At 39.5% G+C, this 26,400-nt stretch overlaps 2 protein-coding genes across 2 annotated transcripts; one reads left to right on the forward strand and one right to left on the reverse strand.

Moving 5' to 3' along the window:
• The first annotated feature begins 685 nt into the window (after window positions 1-685).
• LOC111599357 (ets DNA-binding protein pokkuri) lies at window positions 686-23,264 on the forward strand. The gene is made up of 5 exons (XM_023314989.2): window positions 686-1,271; window positions 19,908-21,217; window positions 21,689-22,067; window positions 22,182-22,601; window positions 22,690-23,264. Exons 2-5 carry the CDS (start codon window positions 19,933-19,935, stop codon window positions 22,943-22,945), a joined length of 2,340 nt encoding a protein of 779 aa, XP_023170757.2. The 5' UTR covers window positions 686-1,271; window positions 19,908-19,932; the 3' UTR covers window positions 22,946-23,264.
• Window positions 23,265-24,803: 1,539 nt separating this feature from the next.
• On the reverse strand, window positions 24,804-25,403 carry LOC111599382. The gene has a single exon (XM_023315019.2). The coding sequence runs from the start codon at window positions 25,400-25,402 to the stop codon at window positions 24,887-24,889; it is 516 nt and encodes a 171-aa protein (XP_023170787.2). The 5' UTR covers window position 25,403; the 3' UTR covers window positions 24,804-24,886.
• Window positions 25,404-26,400: the final 997 nt, after the last annotated feature.

Here is a 26,400-nt window from a genome sequence, read left to right on the forward strand (position 1 = left end):
CTCGGTCTCAGTTATTCGTCGTTTGCTTTGTTTATTTCTTACTCGCATGTTTTGAGTCACAACGTAAGAAACTTTCGTGGTGAGCGGACGTGTTGCTGCGGAACAAGACAAAAAACAAATCAAAAAAATACAAATTTGTTGTACAATAATTATAATACCGAATTGTAATTGTGCAAAAATATTCTAAGCAAAAATTAATTGAATTTGATTCAATGCGCACGCAACAGCCGCAGCAGTAGCAACAACAATAGCAATAATAATTTTTTAAGTTGAATTTATCGCTTGACAAATCAAAACATAACAAAAAGCCAACGAGGCGAAATAAAAGTGTGGAAGAAAAGACGCCGCCGCCGCCGACGCCGACGTCGAGAATCGAGTAACAAAGCATAGAATAGCTAAATAACTGTGTATGCCAAGTTTTCCTTTTGTGGCTGTTCTCTCAAAATAAAAACGAAATAAACAAAAATTAGGCGAACAGAGCGCAACAAAAAAGAAGAATAAAACAACAAGTAGTGTGCAAGCAAAAGTGAAAAGGAAGCAGTTTATTTATTGTTGTGTGTGTGTTTTCTACTTAAACGAAACGTGGGTGCAAAAGGGCCAGCAGCAACAACAACAATAGGGACAAGCACAAGTGCATTGCTGTGCTTTTGTGTGCGTGTGTGTGTGTGAGACGGAAGTACTTTGTGCACTCTCTTTGCGGCTGTGCTCTTCCTCCACAAACGTCTCCAGATTGCGCTTGATTTGTGTTTGTGTTTTGTTATTTTTCGGTGTGCCATTCCCTTTTGGCGCTGACATTCGCTTTTTGCAATGGCAAATAAGAAAACATATACAAAACACTTTTGAAAGCAACAGCGGCCAACACAGGATTAACGTAACGTAACGCAGTGTACCCCGTCTCAATCTCTCTTAGTCTCTTCACAATGGCCACTTGACGTCGCGTCGCAGTAGCAGCGAACGACGACGCAGCAGCAGAACCAGGAAATCGACAGCAAAGTGCATGCATTTACGTTGCGTGACGTTCACCATACGTTACGTTACGTCGTAGTGCTGCAGTTGTAGTTCAAGCGAGCGTCGTAGCAGTAGTAACAAAAGAAGAAGCAGCAGTAGTAAGCCGCAACAACAAGTATAACGCGCGTTTCTGGATCTGGACAAACATATCCGCTTCCGCGTTGAAAGCTTATAAGAACGGCAAACAACAGACAACGGGTATTACACCAACAACAACAGCAACAACGAACTACGTCACGGCACAGTGGAGCAAAGGCAAACAGGTAAGCAAGCCAATTTCATTTCTACTCTTCTAACTGTGTACTTTGGGTGCTTTGTTGAAAAAAATATTGGATAATTATTTAATATTGTTGTAACTAGATTTAAGATTTAAAAAGTAGGTTCTGGTTTGCAGGCAATGAGTTGTAAATGTATTTATATTTACATGCATTTGTTTTCTTTTTTTTTTGTAATTTCTCTTTTCTGTGTGTTTTTTTTTTGTGAACACGTTTTACTTGTCTTTCTGACCTTCTTTTATTTCCATAAGTTTTATATCATATCGTACTTCATTACTCTTCCCCCCGCTTTTCACACTCCCCTACAAAAGTTGTCACCCACTCTAGCTGATATATTTTAAACGCTAATCTCTCTGCTTTAATTGTCTTTCGTACGCTGTGCTTTTTATTGTGTTCCTCATGTTCTGACAATCTACAACAATTTACAACGATTTTACTCAGAGGTCAACAATTTGAATTCCTGTTTGCATGAGCGTTTTACAACACTGGCTTAACTTATCGTACTTGTAGACTTTGATCTATTTTTGTATTTCAGATTTGTTTTGGCTTAAGAGAAAAAGCGCATCTTTACTTATTTTTTTTATATACTCAGTATAGATATATATTCTCATATGTATACGGAAATCAAAGTTTCGCACCTCTCAATTTAAGATTAAAGTAATATGATATGACAAATTCGCTGATTGTACTAAATGAACTGTTTTGCTTTTTGCTTAGTTCTCATGAAGCTTTAACTATAACTGTTTAGCTTTAGCTTTAGCACGGTATGCGCTCGCTAAAGAGCATTGCAATTTCGTATTTCAGCAAAACGCTTATATTACAATTTTGTTATATCATTTCAATTATTTTATACGTTGTTCTTCATGTGTGAGCGACTACTGTGCATAACTGGTGAATTGCAAATTCTATTTATACTTTATATTTGTATGTTAAAAATCGTTTGCTTTTTTTAATTTTTCATGTCTAATATTAGCTTGTTCTTCATGTCTGTGGGTCTACTGTACACATATTTTGTTGAACCATATTGAAGGCAATCGGTCGACTGGCTTTTGGTTCGCTTTTTTCTTGGGTTTTTGGTTTGGGCTTTGGGTTCGACGGGTCTCTTGTTGCATGCAGCAATTTTTCTATGGAAGTGAAACAAAAGCGGAGCGTTAAGCTCCAATTGGATTGATGTTACGGTTCTTCTTGTTTGTTGTTCTTGTTCTTGTTGCCTGTTGGCGCATTCTTTTTTTGCTGTGTCTCTCTTCTTCGCTCTTCTCTGCGTCAGCGAAATCTTATCGCTACAGTAGAATTCTGTTTATTTGTGCGCCTGTTGTTGCTGCCGACGTCGACGTCGTCAGCGCTGCTGCTGCCGTTGAAACGAAACAGCGAACAGTTCCTGCTTCTGGTTTAACTACACCTACACACACACTCGCTCAAGTCAAGAAAATATCGCACCTGATCATTCTCCTTCATGCCCTCTCTTTCTCTCTCTCTCTCACCCTTTGCTTAGCGCTAAGATTTTCGTCAAAAAATTTGATTATGTGTTCTCATATATATATTGCATATGTATGTGTGCGCGTTTTATTTACTTAACATGTTCGGCTCTCCAATTAGCGAAACGTAGAAATATGTCCACACACACACTCGCAGACGCACACAAGCAGAAACAGACATCTCTCTCCAAGTAAAGCAACTAAATTTTATAGATTTCTAGCCGTTAACTTTCCTGGTTCTCTCTCTAGCCATCCATCCAACCATCCGTCTGTTTGTTGTGTCTGTGGGGCAGCGTAAATACAATAAATTAAATTCACTTCCGCATTGCTCCACACAAAAACGACAACGACGCAACGTAACGGGTGAGTGTGTGATGGCGGCACACGTAAGAGACGCGCGCGCGACGCCTTAAAACGTAAGAGCAAGAGCGTAAAAATTGTACGGAAGCAAAATAGCAAAAGAGAGCGGCGAAACGTTGACGACAACGACAACGATCTGTCGGGTCAGCAGCATGGCAATTGGGGAGACACACAAACACACACATCACACAACTGTATGACATGCTAGAGCAGAAACAGGTATAAAAAGTGTTCCGCGCAGCAGGTAGAAGGAGGCGGCGTAAAGGCAAATGCAAGGCAGACCAATGAAAGAAAGAGGAAGCATATGCCTATGCAATATCAACAACAACATTAATATAATGAAAAGTAAAGCAGTTGTATGACGCTTTGCTCTCTTTTGTCTGTGCTGTTTAATAAAAGGGCTCAATATATCAAATGAGTACATTTTGTTGTTGCTCTTTGCTACTTCTTCTTATGCTATGCCATGATCTTTGAGTCACATACACACACACGCATGCACCCATAAGCCAAGTGCATTGAGAATGAGTTGCAGTCGACGTTTTTTCTTCTGTTGCTGCTGTTGTTTTTTCTGTTTCTTTTAGTTGTTTCAACTTGCATGCGGAAGTAGCTGCGCATAGCAATTGTATTTGCTGGCTAGCTTACTTGTTGTTGTCGTTGTTGTTGTTATTGTTTTATATTGTTTTATTTTCTTGCTGCGTGCTGTTATCGCCCCATTGTTTGTGTTGTTTTTTGCTGTTGCTGTGTGCTATATTGATGTTTTGCAATATACACACATATATTGTGTGAACACTTTACACTATACACACACACACTTGCCAGCATTATGACAGCCACTTGTGCAACAACAACAACGACCCATTTTATAGTGCACAAATATCACACTAACCTGAATTTGCCTTGCCATAAATGTTAGCAGCTTCCATTTATGCTGTCTGAAATTCGCCGCAGAAGAAAGTGCATGTGTGTGAGAGTGTGTGTGTCTGTATGTGTGTGAATGTTGAGTTTTAACTCCAATAAAAGATCGTGCGAATTGGCATTAAAAGAAAAACAAACGGTTTCTCAAGCTGCCGCCCACTCGCCTTTTTCTCTCTCTCTCTATCTTTGTCTTGCTTCACATTAAGCTTATATTGCCTTTTATATATGCCAAGCATAAAATGGTTAATAAGGCTCTCATAAAAAATTGAACGAAATTCATATAACAGCTAATAGACAGAGAGAAGGAGATTTTTCACTCTGGCATAGCTTTAGATAAACTTGTTTTAAATATATAATATAATGCACCCACAATACTTTGCACAGTGGTATCAGGTTGTTAACTCTGAACATGTTATTTGATTGCTTAAATAAGATGTTATACTATATTTATAATTGTATACGAAATATAACTGCATAATTATTTTTCGCATGCTTTTGTTTTAGTAAAGAAGTAATGCTAATATAGTACAACTGTATAACACGCAAGTGTTTGGTTACTTTGTTATAATTGTTAAGATTATATGGAAAATATAACAGTATAACACACAATTGTGAATACCAATTGCTATTATTTTTCTGTAGCAAATAGTAATACAGTGTATTAAGCAATAAGAAATGATTGAGATTTTAACTATATAATATAATAGTATATTGTTGATATTATCTATTGATATGGAAATTCTTGATAATTTTGTTATACTTTTCTTTTTCCAAAGAACGAATACATGATTTAATAGCACATATAACAATATAACAGCCTAACTCAATTAGTGCTTCAGCATTTTCTTAATGTTATTCACATTGTAATCGAAACTCGAGCTTAATTGCTTTTAAGAATGATCTGTGAAAATTGGAAAATCTTCAGACAATGACATCAATAATTTTCCGATGCGCTGATCACATTTTCCAGCTTACACCGCAAAGCTTTCCTATACGAATTCGAACTCGAACTCCGCAAAAGCAATTGAGAGCAAGAGAGTGTGTGAGAGAGAGAGGGCGATGCAGCGAGGCACTGCCATTGGCTGGGAGAGCAGAGGCGAATTGTTGTAACCTGTTGTGTGAATTTATGTTACGAACGTAACGTGTTTCAAAATATAGGAAGTCTTGCTTGACTTATGCCGCCGACACAGCAAATGCAACAACTAACTGTTATTGTTGGTGGTGTTGTTGTTGTCTATTATCTAACGACGCCAAAGAGAAAGAAAGAAACGAAATAGCAAAAGCGAAGCAAAACGAACTGCAGAGAGAGGAACTAACTAACTAAACTAGCTAACTAAATGTAAGTAGAAGAAGAAGAAGAAAAACTTAGCTACGGCTGTTTGTGTGTGGCACATTTTTAGTTTGCCTTTGCAGCATGTGGCACACATACGCTGGAGTTGCTGGGGCCAGGGGGCAGCTTAGCCAAGCAAGAAGTGGAGTAGAAAAAGTCGCTGCTTGTTGAAGTCGTTGTTGCTGTTGTTGTTGTCGATGCAACACAATTAGGTAATTTTCTTTCTACTTGCAACAGTGTGTGTGGCATGAGAGATCCATTGATCGTGTGGACGAGGTGGGCATGTTGCGTGGTTAGACGTAACTGTGTTTTTTGACTGTTGAAAAAAAAGAAAAGAAAAGAAACAAAATGATGTAATGCACCAAAAAGGAAGTTGTCGTTTGTCTCTTTCCTCTCCTCTCCCTCTCCCGCTGAGCTTGCCGAACTGTGAGTTTAAGTAGGTTATGAAGTAACTGTAATAGTTAAGCTACCTGCTCTACCTGCCCTTCGGCTTAAGCCTAAGCCCAACTGTTGCCTACCTGTTGATTAACAATTGAATACTTGAATCCAGCTCGAGTCCTTGGTGGTCCTCAAACACTTCAATTGTTCGGCTTCGAGCTGGAGTGTTCGATGAACTGTTCCGCTCTTCAGCGCCCTGCCGCGCCCCCTTCAAAGATAACAATGAAAATGCTAGTTTTTCGTGGAAATTTGTGCTGTTCAGGCGGAAGGAAGCGGCGACAAATACTTGAAAATTTAAGTACGAAACTCAGCTGAATGAATGAGAAATGAGAATAAAGATGATCCTTGACAGTCCTGACAGTGAAACCACTCTATGTGCGCTGCGGGTGGTCCAGCAAGAGGAAGGAAATGAAGACTAAGAAAAATATAAAGTTTTCAATATCATTCTCTAAATATTCCTTAGAAAGAGTGCTGAAAAATATTTATTTCTGAAGCATTTAAATATTAGAAGTGTTTAATAAGTACTGTAAATACTTCAAATACTACAGTGAACACTCGCTTAGTGAAACAAGGAATACACATGGTATGAGATTCATTAACATATAAAACTTTAAGCTGCTAGTTTCAAATTTCTGAAGTACTGAGGTATTCAGGAAGCTGTTATATCCGAGTTGACATTGCATAGTAACTGTATGCTTAGACCCAACGGAAAGCATTATGTTTGTATTTTTGGCACTGGGAAATCGCTCATAAATCAATTTGATTTCGGCGCACGATACCAAAGATAAGGACAGAGCGTTACACAGTTATCAATAGTTATATATATGTGCGTATGCGAAGGTGTGTGCGTAAGTTCCTATCGTAATCGCGTCAAAATGTTTCGATAAGCAAAGTCAAGTGGAAGAGCAGTGAAATACCCAAAAAAGAACACGGAATGAATATTATAGAGAGAGAGAGAGAGAGAGAGAGAGAGAGAGAGAGAGAAAGGCAGAGGGCACAGAGAGTAGATTGCACCGATCGCGGGGCAGGTTAGAGGTGTGTATATAGAGGCGTGTGTTTGTATATATAGTCGCATTTATTTGGGCTATTCGACAGTAACCGGAAATGACGGCGGTTGGCAAATATTGGCCGCATCTCTCAAGTGATATGAAGTAATCAGAAATGGGTTTATTTTTCACTTTTTCTACCTTTTGCCGTTTGCCTTTTTAAGCTGTTTGATTTGTTATTGTTTATATTATTGCGCACCACACGCAAATTTCAATTATTTTTATTACTTTTTAAATTATTTATTTATAGCCGAGCAAAAAGAAGAGCAACAAACGTAGCAGCACGTAAGAGCGCTCCAGTAGGGATTGCCCGACTGGCAGATACCCTGAACCTACTGAACCCTGCTACTATATTAGACAACGCTCACGTTTGAGGTGTTCAGATCGAATTATCGATAATATGAAAGAAACAATTTAATAAACTCGAACTGCGTATGGTATAAAGATATGTGTATATCAAAGTATAAGTATTAGCAAGTCATAGCAGATGCCCTTTCTGCATGTTACGTACATTTGAGCGGAGTCATTATACACTGACTACTCAAAATCAATTGCTTCGGGGTATAAAAGGAATTCTTTTAGTCATATCGCAGTGTTTGCTGTTATTATTCTTTTTGTATAAACATATACATATACATACTCATATATAAAATATAGCACATATACCACACAGAGTTTTGGTTTGAAGAACACTTTGAGGAAGCAATCATAGGTATAAACACTTCATAAAAAAACAGTATTATCAAATCAAATGCACGTAATCGTGAAACATATTATTGATCAATTTCATCACGGTTTTTTTTTTCGGATTTTAATATGGTCTTACGGCAGAGACGTAGTTGGGGTTAAGGATTTGTAGCGCATTCGGATATATATGCTCTTGATAACATTTTGAATGTTATCACTCAAGTGACAAAGGTTAATTTCATATGACTGATTAGCCGAAAAGAAGAGGAAAAGAACTATCTCACTTCGTTTAAGATAAGCCAAAGCAAAAATAAAAAATATCAGCCTAATTTGTATTTCGGCGAATTGCTCGAGTATTGCTTATAAGCAAAAAGTCAAAACTCAACGATTATATAATCAAAAATCGATAAATATCGAATTAATAATTGTTAGATTATTATTATTCTTAGCGATAAGGGTAATTAGCCACCTGCAATATTTACCTCTCTCGCTATCAAATCAAAGTATTGATGTTTAACATGAGTTTTAACATGCATGTTAAAAAGGAAAATCTCTCTGAAGTTAGCTTGGTCTCTCTCTAAATATTCTAAAGATAAAAGCCATTTTGGCTTGTTGTCAACTTTGACATGAGCTTTGACATGCGTATCAAAGAAAAGTAATTCTTGATTCTTAAGTTATTTATAAACTTTTCCACCCAAGCAACGATTGTATGCTCCATGGCGCAGCTTAAGTAGCTCTCGCGACCCTTATCAACTACTAAACCGGAGTCTACGTCATATGCGGATGCAGCACTCGATTGCAGCTGTTGGCGACGTGTTCGATGCTGTTTCCAGGCAGGCAGCGAGACGGAGCGACAGGCAGACCCACTCGCAGTCTGAATTCTGATTTGTTCAATGCACTTTTTATTATTATATTGTTGCATTTCCACATTTGAGCAAAAGTTGATAGCAGCATTTAATAATATATATAAAAATAACAAACGTCGTCTATCTCTAGGCAGAGAGGAAGGGAGAGTCTAGAGTGTAGAGAGTTCATTATAATTAACAGTTAAAGTCGAGTGCACAATTGTGGAGAACAACAATAATAAAATGATAATTATATAAATCAGGGAGAGAGAGAGGAAGAGGGAGATATGCAGGGAAAATGAAGAAAAGCTCTTGGTTGATAAGCGCAGCGCCTCGAGGGAAATGCCACGGACCAAGAACTAAGCACAGAGAGACAGATAGACAAGTGCCACAACAAATGCCAGAACGTGGCCAACAACGGCTAATGAGATAAAAAACATATTATATATATGAGAAATATGCATAATACGAGCAAAAGAAGACACTAACTCCTCACTATTGTCTCTAATGGACTAAGCTCAGCTGGCTTGCCGCAGCGCCTGCAGCCAAGTGTTGCTGCTGCTAATTATGAATTTTGGCGACAATAGGAAACAACAACGGCGGTGGCAGCATCAACTTGCCGCAAGTTGCATCAACTGGCATCATCTGCTTGCATCAAGTCAACTCGTTGAGCAGCCTCGTCTCCTTGGCGCTCCTTCAGAAGCGCTTTGCTACGTGCTTTTCGTGTCAATTCTGTATGTTGTTTGTTTTACTTGGGAAATTATAATATAATCTTAGACTTTTCCCCCTCTGTAGAGCGAAGCGGCTCTACACGTTTCCACAGCCGCGGACACGTTGTCAGCTTCTTAGCAATTTGCCCCGAGCTCTCCAGTGTTGTTGCTTTTTTATATCATTTGACACTTGGAATGGAATTGATGTGGCGACATTCGCTTGAAAGAATTCACTTATGACAAATGTCATCAAAATGTTGAGTTAGCTCAAAAGTGGCAAAGAAAAAACATTCTTACACTCATAATACCCATTGAGCTGGCAAATGGATGACTAAACTATGACTTTTCAACGATTGCAAGCTACTGTTACATGTGCACCAAAAACACTTGCAGAGAGAGACAGAGAGAGAGAGAAATTGACTGTGAATTGCTTGGCTGAAATATTAATTGATGAACATATAAAACAGATCAAAGATCGTGTTGATCAAGTCAGGAAATGACTAGGAATATATGTTAAATATGTATAAAGAGCTGAAATTTTCTTTATAAATATGAAAGTCCCATAATTAACTGCTCGAAATTCTTAGAAATATAGAATTGCCATTGTAGATCAACTCAAATGAACTCAAATGTACTAATAGATTTTATTAGATCTTCTATGGACAATAGCTAATGATCGACTTCTAAATTGAATCTTTAAGCGGAATTTCATTTTATTCAAGTCGATAAATGTTGTTTGCCAACTGAAACAGCTTAAAAACTAGCTCTAGCACAGATCCAACAAACTCTTCTCAAGATCTAGTCCTATAACATTTTAATAGAGCATATAACTTTCGATACACGAAATCGAATCGTATCACAAAATTTGTGTAAAAAAATGCTTCTGACGAATCGCAATTTGATCTGTTGTAAGACATATTTCAGAAAACTATCGATCGAATGTTTGCTTATCAATCGTAGGAACCGCAGGGTGACAGAGAGAGAGAGAGGGAGAGAGCGAGTGGGAGAGGGAGAATCTGATACTCAGACGCTGTGCTTCTAATGATTGTGTTTTCATTTGATCAATAATTCATGTCTAATGCTTATCGCATGTCAAGACAATGCGCGCTAATTTACTTCCCATTGATTGCGATATCTATGCGAATGTGTTTATATATATATATGTTTTACTATATGTTTTCTTTGTTGCTTGCAACTTCCTGCACTTGGTGCTAATAAGAAATTCTGCTGCTTCAAGAACATTTTGGCGTTTTGTTTTGAGCTGAGCAAGTGAATCGAAAAACTTTTCGAATGAGCGAAGGAATGAATAATCACTGTTCTATATCTACCTCTATATCTATACTTTTTTGGATCTATATCTTTATCCAAATCTACTGCTATCTTTCAAGCAGTAACTCAGTTCAGCTTTAGTCACGCCTGCCTATCCCAACCCTTCCTGCCTTCCTTTCAATGATATAGCTTTAGTTAACTAACTGAGCTGATTGTGATTATATAGACATTGCTTGTTCGGTTCCACGTCGCCGTCTTTTTATATCTATTTTTTTTTTTGCCTTTTCGTACATCCGCTTCCGCATTTATTAAGTGTCTTTCCACCAGAACGTTTTTACAATTCAGGTTTTGTTTTTTTTTTTTTTCGCCAGAGACAGAGACAGTCATCTAGCCAGTCAGCCAGCCAGCTAGTCAGCGAGCCAGCTAGCAGGGGCTTTGTTTCTGTTCGGTTTTATTTATATTTTTCCACGTATACCCTGTAACTGTGGATGGGCTTTGGTGGTATTTGAGGTGTGCTAAAAAGCTAATTGAGTGGGAAATAAATTTGACTGAAATGACTTGAAGTGTTAAATCAAATGGCAGAATTTTTATTTTTAGGAAATTAAATTTAGTAGTAATAAATTATGAAAATATAAAATTAAAAATTTAAAACAAAATGAATAAATGAAAATAAAAATAAAAAAATAAAAAATAATAAATAATAAAATAAATAAATAAAATGGTAATAATAATTTATAATAATATAAAATAAGCTTGTTCAATTGAAGTCAGTTTTAGGTCAAACATAAGTTATATTTCTATATCATTCTAGTTTTTTTTTTTTTGTATTAGATAAATAGCTAATAAATCGATAAATATGAATATGTTGTGAACTATATCACTTTCGTACAGGGTATTTGCTAGCACAGCACGCTCAATGCACATATTTCATACTAGTTTTTTTTCGTTCATACTTCAACTTTTTTTTTGCATTGCTCTCTGTAATTAAGATGCGAGGCGCGATCGTTGCGACCAAAACGAGCAGCGCGATCAGCGATCAAGCCAAAGTTCTTGACAGAGCGCAGAAGTAGAGGGGTGCGCGGGTATGAGGGGGCGGGCGAGATGGAGCAGAGCAGAATAGCTGGTGGCTGGGCTGCATGCATGCCTAGATCTTAGCAATGTGCTTGATTACCAGCGCAAATACTAACTACCGGTTTAGATGCCGATCTTCGATATAGTTGGCTGGACGGGACGCGACTTGGAATCGAGCTCAACTTGTCTGCGACTGTGGCTTTTGGCTTTGGCTTTGGCTTTGGCTTTGGCTATGGCTTGGATGGCTCACATCCGTGCTGGACGCTGATCTAATTGCCCATTTGCGGCAACAGGAAGCTGACTCGCTTGTCAAGATCAATTGGCTGAAAAGAGAGCGGAAGATAGAAAGAGAGAGAGAGAGAGAGGAGAGAAGAGGCGATCGAAGAAGGAAATCGATAGAGTAAAGTTGTGGCGCAGATTGGTTTAAGGAGCGAAAGAGAGCGAGAGAAAGAGGCAGAAGAGTTGTCTGATCGAAGGAGGAAGTCAATTGAGTAGCTTCGCTGCGATTTCCATGTCAAAGGCAACTCTATTTTGCTATTAACAAACAAAGCAGTTGCCTTCCTGCCACAAGCTTCCTACACACACGCGCGCGACCACGCTCATATATATGGGTAATATATATGTTGTATAGTATATCTGTATCTAAGAGTTTTTGCGTTATCTTATCTGTTCATATTTGTTATAAACTTACTGGAAGAAACAAAAAAAGAAAAAACACCTCAAGCAAATCGTAAACATTTCGTAATACATATAAACATTATAGTGGAAGTATGGCACACACACGCACACACAACAGAGGCACACGCACATGACAACAACGGAACATGTTGTATATATAGATCTCCCTCTCTCTCTCTCTCTCTGGTTGCTTGGTCTTTCTTGTCTATATCTTGGCTGCTATCAAAGACGACAACAACTAATCCTAGTTTACAAATATATCAGCTATAGTCCACACTTGCTCAAGGTGTACCAGGTGTATGTGTGCCATGTTTGTGTGTATGTGTAGCTGCTTATCAAAAATCTGTTGATGGACTAGGTTCAGGGGCACTTTTCTCTGATTATGCAGGGCATACGAAAATAAAGTATCTCTATTTGAGCACATAGTAGAGTATTTAGTAAATGATATTGAGTGTTAGTATAAAGTATAATTAATAGTAAAGAGAGAGCATAAAGAATAGTATTAAGTGGACTAGATGATGATGGTATCAGCTCATATAAAAGAGAGAATCTCTCGACTGAAGATCCCAAAGAAAGTTCCAATATGAAGATCAGAAAATGTACAGAAATATATCTATTAGAAATCTTCTTTATAGACATTTCAAGTAATTAAACACTTTAATCTAAAGCCAATTAGGAATTTGGCTTTTGATCAATTAGTTTCCGCTCTAAACCGAAATCTTTTGCAATTATGAAATGAAATGAATTTAAAGAATTTCTTTACGCTAAGATCGCTTTTGACCTTATAATTCTTCGTTGATCTTAAACGCGGAAGCAGCACTAATGAAGCTTCAATTTCAATTGTATTGCACTGGGCCCGAACTTTAACCTGACCTCAACACAAGAAACATTTGCGATGCTCGCTGCAAATGATGTGCCAATTAAGAGACAGAGAGAGAGAGAGAGAGAATAGCAGAGCGGGAGGCGGAAAAGGCAGACAGAGAAAGAGAGAGGGACATATAGAGATGTATATAGAGGTAGAGAACTGTGGACATAGATAGAGAGATATATAGAGAAAGAGATAAATAGAGCAGGAGAAAGAGGGAAAGACGGATAGAAAGGAAGGCACAGAAAGCCAGAGATATAGATGGATTCCGAGGTGAAGAGATGTAGACGGAGATATACAGATGAAAGATATGGAGGTGGAAATAGAGATATAGAGAAAGAGAGAGCCAGAGATCGAGCGAGAAACAAGAGCTGATGACAATTGGCTTAGACTAGTTAGGCGTGTAGAATAGAGAAAGGGTATACCTATGAGTGTGTGTGTGTGTGTGCGTGAGTGTCTGCGTGGCAGGGTATAGGTTGTATTCATTTATGCCACATATTAACTAGAAACAGTTGCGTCTAATTGAATATGATCAGCACAAATGATGCTGATGATCAAGTGGATGTGGACGATGATGCCACTGTTCCAAGTGGCAAATTAAGTTGCAAGCTTCGGGCTATCAAACCTACTCTCTGGAAGCACGCCAATGCAACATTTGCATGTTGCTGTGCCCCTTAGTTATGTTGCACATACGCGTGGCAAGTTTAACGAGCGCCAATGCTCGAGCGTTTGATGAACTCATCGAGAAGAAGAAGAAGCAGAGCCAGAAGCAGAGAAATATGATTACAGACTTTTTGTTAGAAGTGGTTTAGGTGAATAGCTACCGTAGATGATCATCACGATGATGATGATGATGATGCTGCTAATGAACACGGCAATGATCATAAGCTTTGGGTTTGCATATTAAAAAAGGTTATCGAACGTTTGATATCATTAAGCATTTTATTTTAGCTTTCTGTTGTCTACGATCTACAACTCATATCATTAGAGAGCCGCAGAGAAACCCCCGCACAGACGCAACAATACAATAAAACGATATGCGCAGAGCATAAAAGATGAACCATGAGACAGCAGAAAAGAGAAACAGAAGAAAAAAAGTAACTCAAGTCAAGCTCCACATTAGAACAAACATGCACGTAACGCCCAGAAATGGACCCAAAAACGAAGAAGAAGCAGAAGAAGAAGTAGTGTTGGAAGAAAACAAAGAACTGAATACAAAAATGTTTTTTTTTTTTGTGTTATTTCTTTGCGGCTTGAGTTCAGGCGCGATCTTGTCGCGTGATCAACAACTAATAACCCAAACTAAGTGTTGGAATAGATCCGAGAGATCATAAAATTACATCAAAAATCATATAGAAAGACGAGTTCCATGGAAACGCTTGAAGAGTTGTTGAATGCTGAGCCAAACTCTGATCGTACATTGATCGCGTTGGGTTCAGGTTTTGCTTTTAGCTGCCTTTCTTTTGCTGTTGCTGCTGCTGCTGCTTCTTCTTCTTTAGCTACTGCTGCTTCAAGTGCGTAACGATGATTGATTTGGTTGCTGGCTGGCTGGCTGGCTTTCTGCTGGATCAGCCGATCGACGATCGGCGATCAGAATGTCTGCCTGTCTCTGTAGCTTGTGTGTGCTCCACAAAAAAAGTGCCTACGGCGCTTTAAGCAAACATTAAACATCAACAACAACAACGACAACAATAAAAATTGTGACGATCTAGACAGAAATTGTAGCGTAGATCGTTTTGCTGCTGCTTCTTGCCTTTTTGTTGTTGTCGCGATCGCGCGAAGAAGAACCCGGAATTGGCGTCTTTTTCTCTCTATATATATATGGGATTTATATATGCTTAGCCATAGCATACGCTCACGCGCTTGTTATGCACGATCAGCTCAACGTCTATTTGTATATATATATATATATATATATATATATATATATATATATATATATATATATATTTATATATATGTATATCTATATCTGTGTTAGCGCGCTTTCCGAGGGGGGAGTTAGGCTTCGAGCTTTACTTTACGTGTCTGTTTTTTTTTTTTTGTATATTTCTTCTTCTATAATATATGCGCTGTTTTTTCTCTCTACTTTGAGCAGTTATAAAGCAAAGCAGGTCGTTGACTTGGTTTTGAGTTTTGTATTTTTTGTGCTTATTAATTGAGTATTCGATATGCCGGAATATGGCAAACGATCTAGCAAATGTAAATTTTATACAAATGTATATATATATATATATATATATATATATATATATATATATATATATATATATATATATATATATATATATATATATATATGTATATATAGGTGTATTGTTGTAATACAAAAGCGACACGTGCAAAACACACGATGATCACAGTGTTAATTGATAATGATTGGCATAGGGTATGCTGAACTAAAGCAGTTAATGTGCAACATAACTGTAACTGTATCAATGTAATCGATAACTTGAAATCAACTTGAATTCGATTAAGGGTGATCAAATGTATCTACAAGTTCGCTGAGCTGTTTCAACTCAAAATTGATTTCAATTGATATTGTGGATGGGAATAGCTATTCTTATTCATATTCTATTATATCTATTGTGTTATGTTGATGACGCATACTATTGTGACTTCTCTTTAATACCCAAATGATGAGCTTTTAAAACTTAACTAATTTACATTAAAAGTGATGCCTCTATGTCAGCTTGATGCACTGAAATGTTCAAAACATTTCAAAATTTGTTAAGAAATTTCAAATTCAAAGACTTTTTAATATTATCCCATCAATTTACAGCGACAGGGTATGTTCTAGTCGAGCACAATAGCCCACTTTTACATTGCTCTTCTTATGAGTTACCAAAAGCTCAAGGAATTTCATGTAGGCAACAACAATGCACAGGCTTCAGATCGTATACCAATGCACATATGTATGTATGTAGGTATGTATGTATGTATGTACATCCACTTTAAGGGTTGTTTTCTGCTAAGAGCACTTGAGAACTGTTTAGCTGATAAAGAATAAAGGGAGAAGAAGACCACATAAAAGAGATCAAATGTCAACTGGCAACACACACACAGGCGCATTGCTTTTGTTGCCTTAGCTCAGTGGCAGGAGGAGGTTTTCCAAGAAGACGCAGCGGCAGCAGCATCTATAAGATGTAAGTGCATCCGCAGGTACGCATTTCCTTATGCCCATTCTCCCTGCTCTCCTTCCCGTTCCACTCAACTGTTGAGCACTCGACTACCTGCTGGTGCTGCTCGCTGAGGGGTCGCTCGGCCATCATTAACAGCGCAGCATCACTCTCTCTCTCTCTCTCTCTCCTTGCCTTGCAGCTGTGCATTCGAACAGGCCGTTAATCTTAATGCGCCGTGGCGGCTGTCGCTTCTGCCTTTTTATGTTATCAGATTTTTCTTATTTTTCTCATCGTTCGTTCTACTGCGCAGCAGCAACAGCGACAGCCATTGCCACAGCAGCAGCAACAGCCATAGCCACAGCCACTTGATGCACACAGCCAGTGGCGTCGGCAGCGGGGGGTAGGATGTGCCTGCGGAAATTACTCATTAACTTAACTCTCAACGGCAGCAGGGGCAACACGATTGCACTTTAAGCGTGAATCACTGCACGAGAGAGAGAGAGAGAGAGAGGGGGACAGAGAATGAGAAAGGGAGGGAGGGACGTATTCGAGTTGCTCCTTTGATAGATCATATGTCTGCATCGTATTTCCTCTTCTAATCTGAGCACATGAAGACGACTAACAAAGTGTTTGCTAAGCACGCACTCGACAATGATCGAGAGGTTTACAATCCAATTAACAGTTAGGTAGGAATTTTTGGTAGATATAATTTTGAGTGTATCAAATTTCAAAACTTTGCTCGTTATAAAAAAGTATTTAAAATTGTACGTATTTCTAGGATTTTAGTGGAGCAACAGTTTACAAAATACAAAAATATATATTAATAAAGAAATTCGAATTGAATCAATCTATTGATCCATATTTTTATATATATGAAATAGCTTATATTTCTTATATATCTATGTTATTTTCACATCTATTCTTTTTATATTATAATATTGTTAAGTCATTAATCCATTGCTCCATCCTCTATTTACGAATCGATTCCAAACATGTTAACTTCTGTAGCCATTCGAATCATTAAATCAATCAATTATCGATAAGATTTTGTACACAAATCTGCTTTAACTACCAAGGTCATTATTTTGAAATCAACAGTGCGCATAAATAATCGATAAATTATCGGCAAGTACACAGGATGCTCGCCTGCCTGGCTGTTCAATTTCCTTGGCCATTTTTCCAAACGACCTCATTCTCCTTGTCTGGCATTTCCGATCCCACACGCCCAGTCGTATCGTAGCAAGTCGCCCACCCGCTCGCCTCACCACGCAGCACTCAGGCAATTTCGCTCAAAGCGGAAATCTCTGCATAAGCAAAAATTCTTTTGCACACACACATACACATGTATACAAACATTCCTTTGGCCACTCTCTCACTCTCTCTTCACGCTGCAGTTTCCTATGCGAGTTTTACCTTTTACATTTCTTATTTGCTGTCGCCTTTCTTGTTGTTGTTGTTGTATTGAGATCTCTGCTGCTGCTGGCATTTTTCTAAACTGATCGTTTTATAATTTTTCGTTTGTAATTTCCGTTGAAACCGGTTCGCCATCATCCGCATACCTAACTACCTGTGCCTGCTGCCCCCTTCCTTCCCCCTCGCCTCTTCTCCTTTCCCACTACCTTTTGTGCCTGCTGTGTTCGTTCCTCCAAGCCGCGCCTCCTTCGTCGTTGCCGTCGCTTGCTGTCATCTTCGCTGGCTGAGATTTAGAATACAAACACGCACACATACAAATACGCATTCGACCGAGTGTATGTGTGTGTGTTTGTGTATATTTATATTCTTATTCTTCTCGCATTGCGTGCGTCGCGTCGTTTTGTGTTCTGCTCTTGCGTTCTTTCACTTTGTTGCTGTTGTTGTTATTGTTGCTGCCTTTTGGTATGATGAACATTCATTTGTCATTTTACTACGTGCCACCGACTGGTTGAATGTTTATTTGTAATTGTTGTTGTTATATTTTGTTGCTCGGAGCGGGCGAACAACATGTGTGTATTACACTTTGTATATGAATTTATTTTAGTCAAATTAAACCATATGTTGTTTGCGGCAACCAAAATAACACGTAGGATCGACCAGACATACAGACAATACAATACATGCACAGATATGCGTACATCTATGTGTGTATGTGTATGTGTGTACACAATCAGCAGAGGGCAGCAGCACCTCTTAAACAAAACAAATAGACCCCCTCTAAGTAAAAGACATGTACACAATAAAATATATATTTATATATACATACACATATTCATATATATGAGCATACAAATAAACATGTGTATATCCCACAGTGCGGGTAGTGATCATCGTCATCACATCATCATCATCATCTTTCTCATCTGTTATGCCTGCCTTCTCCTGTTTCTTGCTCAACACAAAAAAATATATCAACAACAACAATAGCATGCAAACAAAATATATTGCTCACGCGCGCTCTCCCAGTTCGTCTATTGGCATCTCGCTTGCACGCTTGTGAGTTATAGGTTAAGTAAATTTCTTTGCTCACTTGTTGAAATGCTTCCCGGAGAATGAGGAAGTTTCTGTTCTGCTGCTGAGAGAGCGATGAGATAAATTTTAATGTGCGCGCGCGTCTATATGTGTAAGTGTATGTGCAACTGGGCAACGTCTGAACGCGCGGCCAAAATACAGGGTGCGCCTGTGTAGCTGCTTCTTGAAAATTGGCTTGTTGCTCTCTTTACCCACTGGCGGATTTATTAGTCGTCGTCGTTGCGCCAACATCTTTCACCCGCTGCTGCTGCTGTTGCTGTTGCTGCTCCCGCTGCTGCTTTTGAAACGGGTTTTGTGTATGGAATGTGCACTTCCGTTTGCTGTTGCCGCTGCCTTCGTCTGCTGCTGTAGCTGCAGTGATATGCCCGGCAAGCCTAAATGGGCACGGCTTTCAAGTTTCTTAAAGCACGCAGCGCCCCCCACCTTCCGTCGCAGACACCCCCACCTTAACGGCTGCGGCATCAATACATTCGTTTATGTTGAAATCTTACAGCGATCACGCTAAAGATATGCATGGGTATGTGTCTGCTCTTGTGTATGTGTGTATGTGTGCTGGGCTCCATGTGTTGTCGATTTGTATATGCACACACATGTATTTGCTTGTCGGTGTTTGCTTTGTACACATCCGGAATAGTAGCGTCAGCGTCGAAGCCAGCAACGACGACGACGCCAACGCACATATTTATGGCAATTACCATATTGAGCAATTTTCAATTAAAAAGCTTAATTTCATTTGCGTATATACACACATACAGGGTACGTATAAACATATGTATGTATAGACATTAGTGAAAGCTCTCTTGGGTGTAAACTATAAACGGCTGTCCTGTGAAATCAAAAGATACCCAGAAGAGAATTTTAGTTCATAGACCGCCGTGCAGAGAGTGATGTCAAAGTCAGTTGTTTAGTAGGAAAGCTTTCACTTGATCGTTTCCTGCGGGGGTGTTTTTTAATGTGAGAAGGAGAATAAGAGTAAATGCCGCTATTACAGTAAATGAGCTAGTGTCAAATGAGAGAGAATGTATTGCATATTGATTCTGACTCACGCTTTGCGTGTTGCCTCCCTCTCTCTCTCGCTCAGCTGGTTTGCGCCTGTAGCGCTGCCTGCTGAGCTGATTTGTTTATGAAGAAATCTGATTTGCTTGGAATGCGATTGAGTGCTATCTCTTCCGACGCATATACATGCATATGTGAATGTGTGTATACAGGGTGACTTTGTATGTGGTAATATATACTATGTATATAGGGTGATTGTTATGCATACGTTCTAACTTTTACTAATGTTAAATTTGTTTCTTCTCTTTTCAGATTTTTTTAATCTAGTGGCGTTTGCATGTCCAAAATGAAAATGCTTCCAGTACAGCTATCACTGAATCCGCTCAATCCCAACATCTGGGGCGATGTCATGTGGCGTTGCCCCCCACCCCCATCCAGCCAATTGGCTGAGCTTAAGACACAATTACCACCATCCTTGCCATCAGATCCGCGTCTCTGGAGTCGCGACGATGTGCTCGTGTTTTTGCGCTTTTGCGTGCGTGAATTCGATTTGCCCAAACTTGATTTTGATCTCTTCCAAATGAATGGCAAAGCACTGTGCCTGCTGACCCGAACAGATTTCGGTCATCGTTGTCCCGGCGCCGGAGATGTCCTGCACAATGTACTCCAAATGCTGATCATTGAATCGCACATGATGCAATGGCATTTGCCCAACAGCCCCGTCACGCCCACCGGCCGTTATCCGCTGTCACCGCACAGCCACCCGCCGACGCCCACCTGGCCGCCATTGAATGCGCCGCCAGGTGCTGACACCAGCAGCAACAATCCCTTCCACAGCAGCAGCAGCGTGGCCGCCCACATGGCCGCTCATCATTTTATGGCGCCCAACTCGGTGACCCTCAGTCCGCCGCCCTCCGTCGACTCGCAGGCCAGCAGTCCGCCGGAATCGGCTTCAGGATATTCGAGTGCAGGTGCCTCGGCAGCAGCCATGAGCAGTGCTGTAGCTGCAGCAGCCGCAGCAGCAGCAGCGGCAGCAGCAGCTGTTGCTGGCTCCTCCAGTGCGAGCAGCACGACCAGCAATGGATCCGCATTGAATGGCTGTGTGCAGCCAATGAAGGGCATTCAGTCCAGTGCCAGCAGCAATCACTCCGACTCCGAGGAGGAGTACGCCGAGCCAACCAATCAGAGCAACAATAGCAGCAACAACAACAGCAATAATAGTAACAGCAACGGCAACAGCAACAACAACAACAGCAGCAATAGCAAAGCAGCTGCTCTGCCTCTTGCGCCGCTCTCCTACAGCGCAGGCAGTCCGCCGGGCACGCCCATTCACAAGGACTTGAAGCCCACTTGGACACAACAGCTGACCAACAGCTTTGTTAGCTCCTGGTCACAGCAGCAGCAGCAACAGCAGCAGCAACAACAGCAACAACAACAGCAACAACAGCAGCAGCAGCAGCAGCAACAACAGTCGCAGCAACAAGCACAGAAATTGACGCTGGAGAATGCGGCAGGCGCGATTGTGGCTGCTGGCGGCGGCTCGATATCAGCCCCAACCACGCCCAGTTATATGTACAAAGTGAAGAGGGAGTTCTTTCCAGAGAACTCGGAGCCAAATACAAGTGAGTGAAACGAAAAATTTGAATTTGAATATATAAAAGTTATCGATATAAATTGTTGATGTTTGAACACTACGAGCTATCGATTTATCGATACATGTGTTGTATAAAAGTAGCTCTGGCGCTAGCAAAATGTTATATAATATTTAAGTGTTTGCTGGTTAAACACAGCTTTAGTTATCGATATATTCAAAAGTGTTATCGATCAAAATTTGTATTCAATATGCAAACAATTGTTTACCAGCTAATATACTATAATGAACATATGAAAATATGTCCATATATCCGTTTTCGATATGTGCTATCGATTAACCTAGTGATGCACTTCGACATGTTTCATTTGCCATTGTTCCACTTTGGAACTGGACCAACCGATAGTCTATCAACAATATATATTCTGTTTAATATCAATTTCAATTTGAATTCAAATTCCATTTATCGATAAACCAACTAATCGATACTTTGCTTTCATAGATGGCCGTCTCCTTTGGGACTTTCTGCAGCAGCTGCTGAACGATCGGAATCAGAAGTACAGCGATTTGATTGCCTGGAAATGCCGCGACACGGGTGTCTTCAAGATCGTCGATCCCGCCGGCCTGGCCAAGCTGTGGGGCATCCAGAAGAATCATCTATCGATGAACTACGACAAAATGTCGCGCGCTCTGCGATATTATTATCGTGTCAACATTTTGCGCAAGGTGCAGGGCGAGCGACATTGCTATCAATTTCTGCGCAATCCCACGGAGCTGAAGAACATTAAGAATATATCGCAGCTGAGGCAGACGGCCGCAACGACGGCGTCACCTGGCGAGCAGGTGGGCAGCCCAGCGGCCAGCAGTTGGAATCAGCAACAGCAGCAGCAACAACAGCAGCAGCTGCAGGCGCAGCAGCAGCAGCAGCAGTCGCAGCAGCAACAATCGCAGCAGCAGCAGCAACAATTGCAGCTGCAACAGCAACAGTTGCAGTTGCAACAGCAGCAGCAACAACAATCGCCACAGCGCCCTGCATCGCGAAATGCTCCGCCCATGGCACTGCCAACGGCAGCAGCTGTTGCTGCGGCTGCCGCGGCTGCTGGCTACGGACCGCAGCCGACATCGCCGCTCTTCATGCACGCGTTTCACTTTCTGTCCGCTGCCGCGGCAGCGCCGCCGCCCAACTCACCTGGATCGGTTGCTTGCCTAACACCTGGCGCCGCCGCCTCGGCACCCGGCGACAAGTTTCAATTTCATCCGCTGAAGCTGGAGAGCGCTAACGACAGCGCTGGCGAGGATCTGAAGCCCACGGACTTGAGTGTGAGCAGCAAGAGCGCGAATGCGAATGCGAATGCGAATGCGAATGCGAATGCCAATGCCAATGCCAATGCGAATCTGAATGAGGATTGCTATCCGTAAGTGCAGTTGCAGTTGCAGTTGCAGATGCCAAACGCTGCCTTTGCTAACTATGCTAATTACCCAACTGGAACTCCTCTATTGCAGGCTCATACGCAATGCGGATGGATTGACTACCATTAAGCTGATACGTCAGTCGGAGCACAAGGCGGAGGCAAGCGAACAGCTGACTGCGGTTTCAGGTGGCAGCAACAGCGCTGTCGGCTCACCTAGACCCATGGATGCAGTCGAGCGGGAGAGGGAACGGGAGCGGGAAAGGGAGCGAGAGCGGGAGCCTCCATCTGTGCCCATGGATAGCGAATGCAATGGCAGCGAGGAGGCAGCATTTAGGCATATGCATTAGGCTCCACAACACACACACACACCTCTACACCTACACATGCACTCACCTGCTCTATGACAATCAGCCACACACAAAACTTTACCTGAGCAACATAAATGCAGCTGCCTAAGGGGACCAGCCAACAGCACACTCACACTCACACTCATTAAATTGTTGTACATACCATATATACACACACGCACACACCTTTTGTACATGTGTGTGTGTGTGTGTTGATTAGGCTTTAAGTATAGTTTAGTCTGCAGCCTTAAATATTAGAAATTCAAAATGAAAAGCATATTTAGGCATAAGCTATATATAGATATATAGATAAGCCACATACACATACATACGCATGCAATACACATCCACACACACACACAAACACACACCTGTATTGTAATTTGTTTATATAAATATGGAAAATGTATCTTAAGTAGTTTTTCTTTTCACTTTTGTATGTGAGCGGCGCAGCGCAGCCTTTCAAAGTTTTACAGAGTTATGTGCCAAGTTTTCTACATATGCTAAACAACAATTAAACAATTATTAAATTTAAATCAAACACACCCACACACACACACCTTAGTCTATAAGTGTTGTCACCTTTGAGCTTTACAATGTTGCCTCAACAAATGGTTTCACCCAAAATGGAAAAAAAAATTGTTAGAAAATATACACAAAAAAAAACAAAAGCGAAAACTAAACAAGAAAATTTGTTAATTATAAAATTTATATATATACACTGAGAGAAAAATTTCGTAGCCATTTATTTCAAAGCAAACAAATTAATTGTGATAACTGAAGAGGAAAAAATGTAAAGAAATTTTAGGTAAAAACTGAAACAGTTTAGTTTTTTTTAGTTTGTTTGTTTGGCAAAGCAATTTCTATTAGTTATAAAACATTGGCTTCCATTTGTAAACAAACACACATACACACATGCATATTTATGTACTTGTATTTAGTTTTTAGCTACAAAAAAGGTGTTCATAAATTGATCTTAAAACAAAAAAATATAAATTGAAAAGAAATTAATTTTTTGTACATTTTCAAAGGCACTTTATTAATTATGAAATACACACACACATACATATACAATTATAATTATAATTAATATACAAATTTTACAAGCTGTAATTATTAATTATTAAGTAAATACTTGCATATATATGCAACTTTATATATATATAATTAATTTTAATTAATATAATTTTTGTTTGTTTTTTCATTCGTCTAATTGCTTAAGTTTAAACACCGCCAATAGCTAATAATTAGCACTTTAGTGTCGCCACAATACCTGTTCTTCCATTAAAAAAATACCTTATCTTTCGATATGATATATAAAAAAAGATATATATAATATATATATAGAGCATATTATATATGAAAAAACAAGTAATGAAACAAATTTATATATGCAATAAATAAATGAAATCAAAACTCCGAAGCACAATTGTTTACAAATATTGCCAGGGAGACTTTTAGATCAGCTGTAGCTGTATTGCGTTTTAGATCAGCTGTAGGTTGCCTTTCAGAACAGTTGCTGTTCAGTTACTGGTGGCATTTTAGTACATTTGTGATTTGAATTACAATTTAGATCGACTGATTGTCTTTTAGATCAATCTATGCTAGATAGTTTACAAATTTAGATCAGCTACTGTAGTCTTTTAGTTTTACTGATGATTGTTTTCGATTAGTGTCTTTAGATCAACTGCTTATAGTAATTTAGATTTCTTTGTGTTATTATATCACTTTGTGTTATTTAGCTAATTTTTGAAATTTAGATCAACTTCTCTGTGCTTGTATGTTTAACTGACTATTGTGTTTTGGAACAGCTACTGTTGTATCAGCTGCTGCCTGTCTTTTAGATCACTTGGTATTATTTAGATAGTTTTTTTTTCAATTAAGATCGGCAACTGAATGTCTCTTAGATCATCTTCTGTTGGATCAGCCTGTCTTTGTCTTTTAGATCAACTCTTGATTGTCCAGGAATTCGCGTATCATATTGCGGCACGACTTGAGCAACGCTTTGTTGCATGCCGCTGAGGAAGTAACCTTCTGCTTGGCTTTCACTATCGTGCTGCCGCCAGTAGCTGCCACACTGTTGTTGCTGCTGCTGCTGCAGCTAGGCGTGGGCGTTGGTGGGGGCGTTGCCTTGGCTGGTGTTAGCGAACGTCGCAGCAGATGCGGCGGGATGCTGCGTTTCTTCAGCGGCTGTGATGCAGCAGTCATGGAACTACGCATCGGTTCCTTCGGCGTGGACTCCTCGACGATTGACTCAAATGCTGCTGCTGCTGTGCCCGTGGCCGTTGTCTGCGGCGGCGTTGTCTGTTTGTCGCTGGCTGCCTTGATTTCGTATTGATAGCGAAGCATTAGCAAAGCGGCAGCCGCCTCCAGCTCGAGTGCACCATAGTTGTTGATGTAGGGCAACTTGTCTGATTCACTGTACGGCTTGCCCGTCTTCTTGATCAAGGATGCCATGCGACTCTTCATGTTGACGTATTGAGTTGAACTGTTGATTCGTCTAACTGCCCTTGGCTCTTTTATGAGAGCTCAAGGATTTACCTGACCGCCTGTTGAAGTGGACTGCGTGAGGCTACCTGCCAATTGGTTCTTAGCTCGGGTTCACTAATAAGTGAGCTAATCCGCGACATCTGGACAACTTTGACAGGTAAGCATAACATATGCATATGTCTTATGTCGCCTTACATGGTATAAAACATTTCAAGGATAATAAAATTAAGCTGGAAATCAGTTACTCAGATTATATACACGTTTTATTTATAACTTGAATTTGTCCAAGGATTTCCCTATATAAAATGTGATAAGAACCATGTTTGATCCATACATGAACTATATTGAAGTTATGTTTTGGATGCAGTCTAAGGATTTGTCTCAGACCTGGTTGAATCTAATTCTAATATAACAATTAAAAATATAAATGTATATTTAAGGTGCTTGTTTAACAAATTTTATTTGTAAGCCTTAATTTAAATTAAGCTTTTAAATTAATAGTTTGTAAGCATTGGTTTTAAACTATTTAACAGATTTTCCAATGGTGCTATAAACTTCATTATAATATAACATAATACTAAATATAGATAAATATTTAAATATTTGTATAAATATTTAAGATATTTATATATAAAGTACACATATTATATCAAGTACAAAGTTGATCAATTATGAATTAAATAATAAATCTTTCTCTTAACAGAAAAAGAAGAAAAACTGGAGAAATAGAGTCAAAATAAGTAAACTTGTACACATATATATGTATGTATATATAGACAGAGATAAATCTAATAAACATATTTATTCAGCTTGATTTGGTTTGGTTTGGTTTTTGTAATTTACCCTCTTTGAATCCAATCGAGCAGTTCAGATGTACTCAATTCACCATCTCAATTGGGTGTTGACTAAAAAATCAACTATTTATTCCAAAATAATAAAATTAACACTAAATTTTTGTTGCATTG

The sequence above is a fragment of the Drosophila hydei genome, unplaced genomic scaffold (assembly GCF_003285905.1).
Source record: "Drosophila hydei strain 15085-1641.00,03,60 unplaced genomic scaffold, DhydRS2 tig00000172-arrow-pilon, whole genome shotgun sequence".
NCBI lineage: Eukaryota > Metazoa > Arthropoda > Insecta > Diptera > Drosophilidae > Drosophila > Drosophila hydei.